This window comes from Glycine max, chromosome 7 (genome assembly GCF_000004515.6).
Source record: "Glycine max cultivar Williams 82 chromosome 7, Glycine_max_v4.0, whole genome shotgun sequence".
Classification (NCBI taxonomy): domain Eukaryota; kingdom Viridiplantae; phylum Streptophyta; class Magnoliopsida; order Fabales; family Fabaceae; genus Glycine; species Glycine max.
Window position 1 is genome coordinate 19,119,483 of NC_038243.2, and position 8,746 is coordinate 19,128,228.

Below are 8,746 nucleotides of genomic sequence, written 5' to 3' on the forward strand. Positions count from 1 at the left end.
TAAACACAGCTCTCTCATGGATTACTTATACTAAGAAGTAAAGGTAAACCATGAACAGTGAGTAGGAGAGATGAGCCACAATTAGATTTCTCTATCATTAACTTTTTATTTAATGAATGGATATGTATATAATATTTTAATTTTAAATTTTTAATAAATTTTAATCAATAATGTATAATGTAATAAAATGTATATGTTTTTTATTTTAATTTCTTTTACAAATCTAAGATATCCCTTGATAAAAAAAAAAACTAAAGATTAAGAAGTGGATTTCTTCTAAATTCAAACAAACATTTTTTAATACACAAAAAAATAGAATCGAAGTGTTGACCAAATTTTTAAATAGTTAAAACAATTATGTTAAATAAAATATTGCATTATTACTAACATTGCTCATACACAATATATTTAATTATTTTTTAATGTTAAGCCAATTATGAGATATCAATTTTGTTAACATGATTCACTTTCATATCTGTTGGATGGAGAAAGAAAATACAAAATAATAATGTCTCTCTGCCATTTAATTATTTATTAAAGAAAAATAGAAAAAAATTAAACTCTAAATAAAAATGAACTATATTTTTCCTTGCTTTTTCATTTTCATTTCAATTGTTTTTCTCTCACAGTTTCTTTCCATACAGGGCCAAAACTAAAAAAAATAGTCATTCCCTCCATTAAAAAGTTGTCTCCAGTGTAAAAACAAAATTAACCAAAACTAAATACTTTCTCCTCCACCATAGCCACCGCCGCCACCACCACCACCGGGACGGTCACTTTCAGTTTCCAGCAATGGCCGAACAAAATGACACTTCCGAACAACCTCTCTCTCTCCGCACGCTCTGCACCATGCGTTCCCTGCTCCTCCACCCTTCAACCCCACAACACACCGTTTCCTCCATCCTCGAAACCCTAGCCCGCTCCCCCTCTCACCACGCGCTCAAGCTCCTCTCCGACGCTGCCGCGCTCCGCCCCGACCTCGCCCTCTCACCTCCCCTCCTCCCGTCCCCGCAGCGCCTCGCCGTGGAGGCCCTTGCCATCTCGCTCACGCGCCTCAACCTCGACGACACGCGCTTCGCGTCGCTGTGCTTTGGCGCGTCCGTGCCCGTGCGCGCGTGGATGCTCCGAAACGCGGGTGCGGAGTTCGAGGTTCGGCACGGTTTGCTGCTCGGGGTGCTGTTAGGGTTCACGAAGGACCCTTTCCCGCACGTGCGAGCCTCGGCGCTGGAAGGGCTCGTCGGTTTCTGCGAGCGCGGCGGAGAATCGAAAGACGTTGGGTTGGTGGACGCGTGTTATCGACGCGCCGTCCGGCTGCTTCGGGATGTGGATCCTTCCGTTAGGTTCTCTGCGGTTCGCGTGGTAAGATTTCGCGTTACAACTCTCACTCTCTTCTTTTCTTTTCTTTTCTGTCTCTCACTTTAACTTTTGATTTCATTTTGAGTTTAAATTTGATAAAATAGATCAGGAATTCCACTTGAATTCTTTTGTCAGATGTTGGGTTTTTCTTTTAATCAATATTAGGTTATTGGTTTTTACTGTTTTTTTTGTGATTTTATTTATTCATTGACAGAGTAATTAAGTTTAAACTTGCATATACTATTTTAATCATGAACTGATTTTATTTATTAAAAAAAAAACTAGAATTGACTTATGTATTATACCTTTTTGTCATTTTATTTCTTTATTGACAGTGGAGCCTTTATTTATTATTTATTATTTATGGTGATATAAAATTATTTTAATTAAAATTTAATTTAGATATGTAAATAAAAAAGGATAAATTGAAAAAATATAATTTATTATATATATATATATAAATTTATTTATAAAAGTAAATTAACTTTTAAGTGAAATACATGATCCTCTATGTTTCCGAAGTTTTTCTAATTGCTAACATTTACAAATAGAGTCAATTTAGTCCTTTAGTTAACAGAGGTGGTCTGAAACGATAAAAGACGTTTATCTGAACTTTTATGTTTTAGAAGTTTTTTTAATTGCTAACATTTACAAATAGAGTCAATTTAGTCCTTCAGTTAACAGAGGTGGTCTGAAACGATAAAAGACGTTTATCTGACCCTTAAGTAATGACTAAGTTGAGTATTTTAAAAACATGAAGTACTATTGTGAACTTTTTAAAAAATATGAAAGACAGATGTGAACAAAATTTTAAACTTGGAGGAGCATTGTGAACCTAGTTTTAGGTTTGAACACAAATTCCTCGTCGTGGGTGACTTTGAAAATATTATTGTTTTAGAGGAAATGTTTAAAATGATCTTGTATTAAAACGTATTTCAATTATACATGACTACATGTTGCCTATATATAGTGATGATCATGGTTTTAAATTGTTATTGAAATTCTGGGCAAATTACTGAGATTTTTATAACTGCAGTAAATCGCATTTAAAACCATGGTGATATTAGAGTAGTATTTCAGTGTCAGTTAATGCCATGAAATTGGTCTTCTAGTGGACCAAACTAATGGTGTTCCAGCCGTTCCTATTAATTGCAATTTGAAGACCAATTGGATATATGAACGAAGGACAAATGTGATCTGGAGAATATTTTTTGGAAGGCACATGTGGGTTTACAGCATTGAAGGACTAATTTGATATCACCTATTATTGATTATTGATCACCTACAAACAAGAGCCAATGTGATGTAGGGTCTTTAGATGATTGATGACTAACTAAACCAAGTTTTTACTCCTCTTTAATTATTGCTAGTTATGGTGTTGCGGGAATATTAGAAATGATAAAATCAGATATCTCAGTGTGTGTCATCAGATGTTGTGTTAAGGTTAGTGTTGGGTTAGAAAAAATAAGGGGGTTTTGTTTAATCTCATGAAACTTCTGGGGTTTTTAGCTAGTTGATGGTGGTTAGTGTTTGAATGATGTAAACTGTTATGTTCCAGGTGGCTTCATGGGGTCTGATGTTGGCAGCTTCTAACTCAGACATGAAAGCCTATTGGTCCAACGACATATTTGCCAAGGTATACTCCTATACTGTGGGTTGCATATATCCCTAATTTTTTGGTGTTTAGTTTCTGTTTGAGTTTTCTAGCATTTCTGACAGTTGTTGGTTGATCCCTCAATATCTCATAACACATTCACTGTATGTGCATATAGCTATGCTCCATGGCAAGAGATATGAACATGAAGGTCAGGGTTGAAGCATTTAGTGGCCTCAGAAAGATGGAAATGGTATCGGAGGATCTTCTGTTGCAAAGTTTATCAAAGAGAGTTTCAGGGCATGGAAAGCAAAAGGAAACTCTGGGTCAGCGCACATCTGAACAATTTGTCATGTTGGCAACTAATGTTGCTGGTGCACTAGTTCATGGACTTGAGGATGAGTTCTTTGAGGTAACTTTTGAAAATCCCTTGTTTGCAGAGATTCATCTGAAAATTGACAGCAAATATCTGGGATAGTTATAATGTTTTTTCCTTATGTGATTATATGATATTATTGACTTCATTTCTGCCTTACCTGAAGGTGAGGAAGTCTGTATGTGAGTCCTTATGCACGCTGACAAGCCTATCTTCTGAGTTTGCGCGTAAAGCCTTAGACTCGTTAATGGATGTTTTGAACGATGAATCGGAGGTGGTTCGGTTACAATCTTTAGAAACCTTGCATCATATGGCAATTAATGGCCGTTTAAAGCTTCTTGAAAAACATTTGCACATGGTATGTTTCTGATTCTTTTTTAATCATTTTGCTCTATGTCCAGTATATATTTTAGTGCCTATGGTTTTTCCTTTCTTTGAAGCTTCAAGATGCATCTCGTGTTGGCCTAATTATGAAACCTCCTTCCTGTTGCTGTATGGAGAATCGAAATTTAGTGATTATTTGTATGCTTTTCTTTTTCTTAATCAGAGATTTTACCTTGTTTACTGTGGTAGGAGGTAGGAAAAAATAGGGGGGGGGGGGGGGAATCCCATTTCTTTTTATGGTTAAGGAGTTATGCTAGTGGTTTGGTTATTTTCCTGGTAGATGAATAGGGTTATATTTGGGTTTCAAATTAATAAGGTGTTGTTTGGTTAGAGAAAACGTTTTCTATTTTCATTTTTTATTTTCACTTTTAATTAAAACAATGTCCTCTAGTTTTCATTTTCTATTTTTCGTTTGGTTTGAGACTAGTTATGGATATTGAGTGTGTTTTTCTGAGTTGAATTCTTAAGCGATCTTAATCTTTTTAATAAACCTCCTACATTGCCAAAATGATGAAATTTTCTCTTACTGACTCACCTAATGGCATTGCCTTTTTAAATCTTTGTTGCAATTTATTATTGTTATTAGTCATAAGTTTCATTTTATTTTGCAGTTTCTTGGTGCTTTGGTAGATAACAGTTGGGATGTAAGATATACTGATAGGAAAATACTTAAAGTAGTGAAGCTAAATTATCTGGCATTGTTCAAATCATCTGTTGACAGTCTTCTGGGAAGTTTAGACAGTTATCCACAGGTTTGCTTTATACTATGTTCCAATTGTCTCTTATTTTTTCAATGGCTATGCTAAATCTCTTGTTAAATTTTTAATTTTCAAGAGGCAAAGGGGTTTTATCTGCGAAAATGTTACATCAGTTGATAAAGTTTGTTATTACATTACTTGCCAAAAATTCATTTCACTTCGTTTTGATGGTTTTTAAATCAAAAAGGGATAAGAAAAATATTGAGCTTATCCCTTTTCATTCCATCCAAAATATTGTCTTTGCTTTATCAATTACATGCTTCTTAATCCTGGTCTTTTAGAAGACGGAGCCAAGACTCTCAATACAACCACTTTTTATATCTTTCATATGTTTAACTTTTTAACTTTTATGTTTCCAGGATGAAGCTGATGTATTTTCTACTTTTTCTCATCTGGGCCGAAATCACAAGAAATTTGTAAGCTTGATTATCAAGGACATGTTTGAAGAGGTGCATTCATTTGGATTATAGTATATAATCATATACAAGAACTTCTTGAACATTTTGCATATTTTGCATGTCAATGAAACAGATATACTCCTTCCGGTCTCAAATATTAGAAAAAAAAACTAATTCACACTAATTGAGAAAGTTAGCTAATCACATTTAATTGCACCAATTTCAATCAAAAGTAATTTTTTCCCGACTTATCCTTCATTGGAACTTGATATCAGGAATAAAGAAGAGTCATTTAAACTAACACCTCAATTAAATGAGGAGTATTTTAGAGATAGTAACATTAAATAAGATAAAATTAGTTAAAATTTTCTTAAATTTGAAACCTAGAAAAAATGTTTTTTTTCTTCTTATATTTGAGGGAGTACATACCTAATGGACAAAACTTAGATATAATTCCATTGGTTCTGTTCTCCAATCAAATTTGGAGTTTCACCTTGGTAATATGCAAAACAAAGGAATTCATTGAATGTCTTTGCGTATTACCTAGGTATTTATGGTACCGTATCTAAGTATTTTCCTATACTTATATTTGTTTGAAGGAGTGGCACTGATTACTTTTTTTGTTTTTTTTGCTTTGACAGGTAGAAACTGCTTTGGAAGGAAATGTAGAATTTAATAGTGCAAGGATAGCTGCACTGTTAATTCTTTCTATATCTGCTGCACTCTTGAATGCTGATGTAGGCAGAATACCACCAGTAATGTTTTCTTATGCAGTTACATTCCTAGGTAGAATTTATAATGCTTTTAGTGATATCATGGATAGGGATGCCCTTTTGGCCTGCCTATGTGAGAAAAGCAGATCTACAGAGTATTCTGCAACAAATATTAACCCTGGGGAAGGGGAGCAACAGTTTCCTTTATTTGAAGGTGATGCTCCAAATTTTGCTAGCAATGAGGTGATTGGTTCCAAAATTGATTCACATATCACAAGGGAGCAAAAAGAGGTAGCAAATGATCAGGTAGAACAACAGCAATCGGTGTATAATGAAGTTACAAACTTGATAAATTACATCCTTGCAAAGCTCCCTGATATGTGGCCGAGGATACAGTCAGGTCACACAAATGAAGTGCTAAGGTCCTTGAGGTAATGAATTGTAGTACAACTTCATTAACATGTGTGCCTTGGCATTTGCTGTTGCTTCTTCTGATATTTGTATTATGTGTATGTTGCATATAATTAATCCCAAACCTGTATACAGACTTCGCTTACAATAACTCAATTTGGGCATATCGGTGTATAATTGTGTGATGAGTTTACATTACATACAAATTATGGGGATTCTGGTTAGTCGGTAGTGTCTTTCTTCAGTTTCTAGGCATGAAATTTAAGATGTCCTGCAAGCTTATAACATACTTAAATATGACATTTTTTTTATTGTTTAAATTTAGCATGCATGTATCTAATAATGTCTTTTTGTTTATTTTAATCATTGCTTCCCTTGGGGTGCTGATGTCAATGATGCAGGTGTTTGAAGGAGTTAACCACTATGAAATTTGATTCTTTGGGATCTGGTGATGCTGATGCTTTGGCATTTACTTTACTGTATCTCCGGATAATAGAGCTACTTGCAGAAGTATGGAACAATTTGCTTCCAGCAAAAGGGTTGTGTTATCAGGGAATAGGAAAATTGGAATTCAAACTGGGAAAGCTTGATAGGAGGGTTAAAGAATTGATGAGTAGGTTTATAGGTTTCTCTGCAGAAGAGGAATTGAATGTCTTGGAGCTAATGTTATTGACTTATACCCTCAGGATATCTAAAGAAGAAATCAGCTGTATTAATCATACATTAAAGAGGTTGAGTAGTCTATATTTACGTGTTGAATCTATCCTTAAAGAAAGTTCAGCTTTGCCATCCAATTTCCTAGTTGAACTTGGGAAAGTATTAAGTAGCACCTCCATCAATGGAGCTTCCTGCAGTCCACTTCAGTTTGAAGCATGTCTCAAGTTCTTCTCCCTAAAGCAGTTTGTGTTTCATGGACCAATCAAACATGTAAAGGCAGAACTAAGTGTTCCCAATATTGACTTTGAACATCCTCTTCCCTTTGTTTCAGGACTACCCGTTGGTATACAATGTGAAATCACTCTCCATAATATTTTAAGTGAGAGTCGGTTGTGGCTAAGGATGACTTTGGATGATGGTTTCATACAATATTTCTTTTTAGATTTGGACTGTTCTGAAGGCTCTGAAGAGGTAAGAAAATGTACATTTGTTGCGCCGTTCTACAGAACAGCAGAAGCTGATTGTCTTATATTGAAGGTTTGCATTGGTTCAGAATGTTTGTTTGAAAATGTTAGTCCAGTCCAAAAGTTTGGGGGACCGAAACGTGAACTAGTACTTCTTTGTAATGAAAAACAAGTTTATCTTTCCAAGGTTAGTAAAGCTTAATTTTTTTTCTTTCTTATTTAAGCTATGCTCGTTTCTTTCACATGCACTGCTCGTACTAAAACATTAAACCACTGAACACATAAATTAACTAAAATACTAGTGTGATATTATTCGAATGATTCTGACCATTTTTTATTGGCAAAACCACCAAACACATGACTTAAATTAACAAATGTGGAGTTGTTCTTGCTATGATATTGTTTTCAATGCTTAAGTGCTCAAACTTTATCATTGGTAAGATGAAATTTCTTCATGCATTGATTATTATGATAGCTAACTTTCTGTTATCGTTGCGTTGTTTCTGTAAAACATTATTATTATTATTATTAAGAAATTAAAATTGAAAAATATATAATTTCTAAAAAATATTTTTTATCGACAAATATTAATTTATTTTATTAGGTTTTGTTAGCAAGAGAGATCGAATTCAATGATTTTTTTTATTTTGTTCTTTCTTAACTACTCAATCAATTTTATATCTAAAAAAAAAAATTAAAACATATATTTACATTAAACATAAATTAGACTTTTTTTTTTGTTACAACATAAATTAGAATATGCTACTAAATTAGGAGTATATCCAAACACGAGTACCTTGCTACCTATTCCCACAACCCGTATTTAATATTATAATTATGTATTTTTATGAATTAAAAGTGAAAAAAACAATTCGTAATTGATTGCCGTAATTATAAATAAATTCTATAATATTTAGTGAATTGAGTATTGTATTAAATATAATCAAAATCTATATAATATATATTAATTTAATAGATTGTTTTAATCGGTATACATAATCTTTGTGATCACCTTGATAAATTGATTCATGTATAATATAAAATTAAAATTTGCATAATATTTAATGATTTAATTAATCAATTAATCAGTATATATCATTCTTCTAGTTACCTTAATTACTATAAATATAAATATAATGTATTTTATGAATTAAAATTTTCAGCTGCTTAGCTAGTGATCTGGAATCTAAATCCTTGAATTAAATAGTAAATACTCAGAGAAAAAGAGTTTAGTAATTCATAATAATCCTACTCAAATATAATTTATTGTTTTTTCGTCTTTTTAATATGGACTACATATATTCTTCGTCTTTTTTTATAGAGAAATTGGAGATATGATCTTATTCTTTTAATATCAAATAAATGATTTAAATTTAGTTCCTATCTGTTTCAATCTATCCTTTTTTAAGCTTAATCTAAATTATTTTAATATATAGTATTTGACGAATTGAACTCGTATAATACACCAATCATTTGACTTAGATTCCTATCATAGTCTAATGGTGTGTGAGAATTAAACTTATATGTTATCCGTACTGGTTGTTTTTTTCAATCAATATTATTTTACAATTTAATTCCTAACGCATTTTTTCTCTCCTTTTTATTTTTTTAATTTAAAATATTATAGAATATAAA

The 8,746-nt window shown here is 32.7% G+C and overlaps 1 protein-coding gene across 4 annotated transcripts; it reads left to right on the forward strand.

Moving 5' to 3' along the window:
* Positions 1-520: 520 nt before the first annotated feature.
* LOC102666603 (protein SIEL) lies at positions 521-7,323 on the forward strand. 4 transcript variants are annotated; one of them, XM_006583613.4, is made up of 8 exons: positions 521-1,359; positions 2,915-2,992; positions 3,129-3,362; positions 3,493-3,684; positions 4,322-4,462; positions 4,828-4,917; positions 5,508-6,010; positions 6,392-7,323. In XM_006583613.4, the coding sequence occupies exons 1-8, from the start codon at positions 793-795 to the stop codon at positions 7,311-7,313; spliced, it is 2,727 nt and encodes a 908-aa protein (XP_006583676.2). In that variant the 5' UTR covers positions 521-792; the 3' UTR covers positions 7,314-7,323. The 4 variants fall into 4 exon arrangements, with proteins under 4 accessions (XP_006583676.2, XP_006583677.2, XP_006583678.2 ...); XM_006583614.4 differs by having other exon boundaries at positions 4,828-4,884; XM_006583615.4 differs by lacking the exon at positions 4,322-4,462.
* The last annotated feature ends 1,423 nt before the right edge of the window (positions 7,324-8,746 follow it).

What these genes read in the sequence shown, in the direction of transcription:
- LOC102666603 (XM_006583613.4), top strand. Translation starts at nt 793, where the DNA reads ATGGCCGAACAAAATGACACTTCCGAACAACCTCTCTCTCTCCGCACG. An exon ending in TTGAAAAACATTTGCACATG is followed by an intron (nt 3,685 to 4,321) that starts GTATGTTTCTGA and finishes TTTATTTTGCAG; the next exon opens with TTTCTTGGTGCTTTGGTAGA. An exon ending in GAAGTGCTAAGGTCCTTGAG is followed by an intron (nt 6,011 to 6,391) that starts GTAATGAATTGT and finishes TCAATGATGCAG; the next exon opens with GTGTTTGAAGGAGTTAACCA.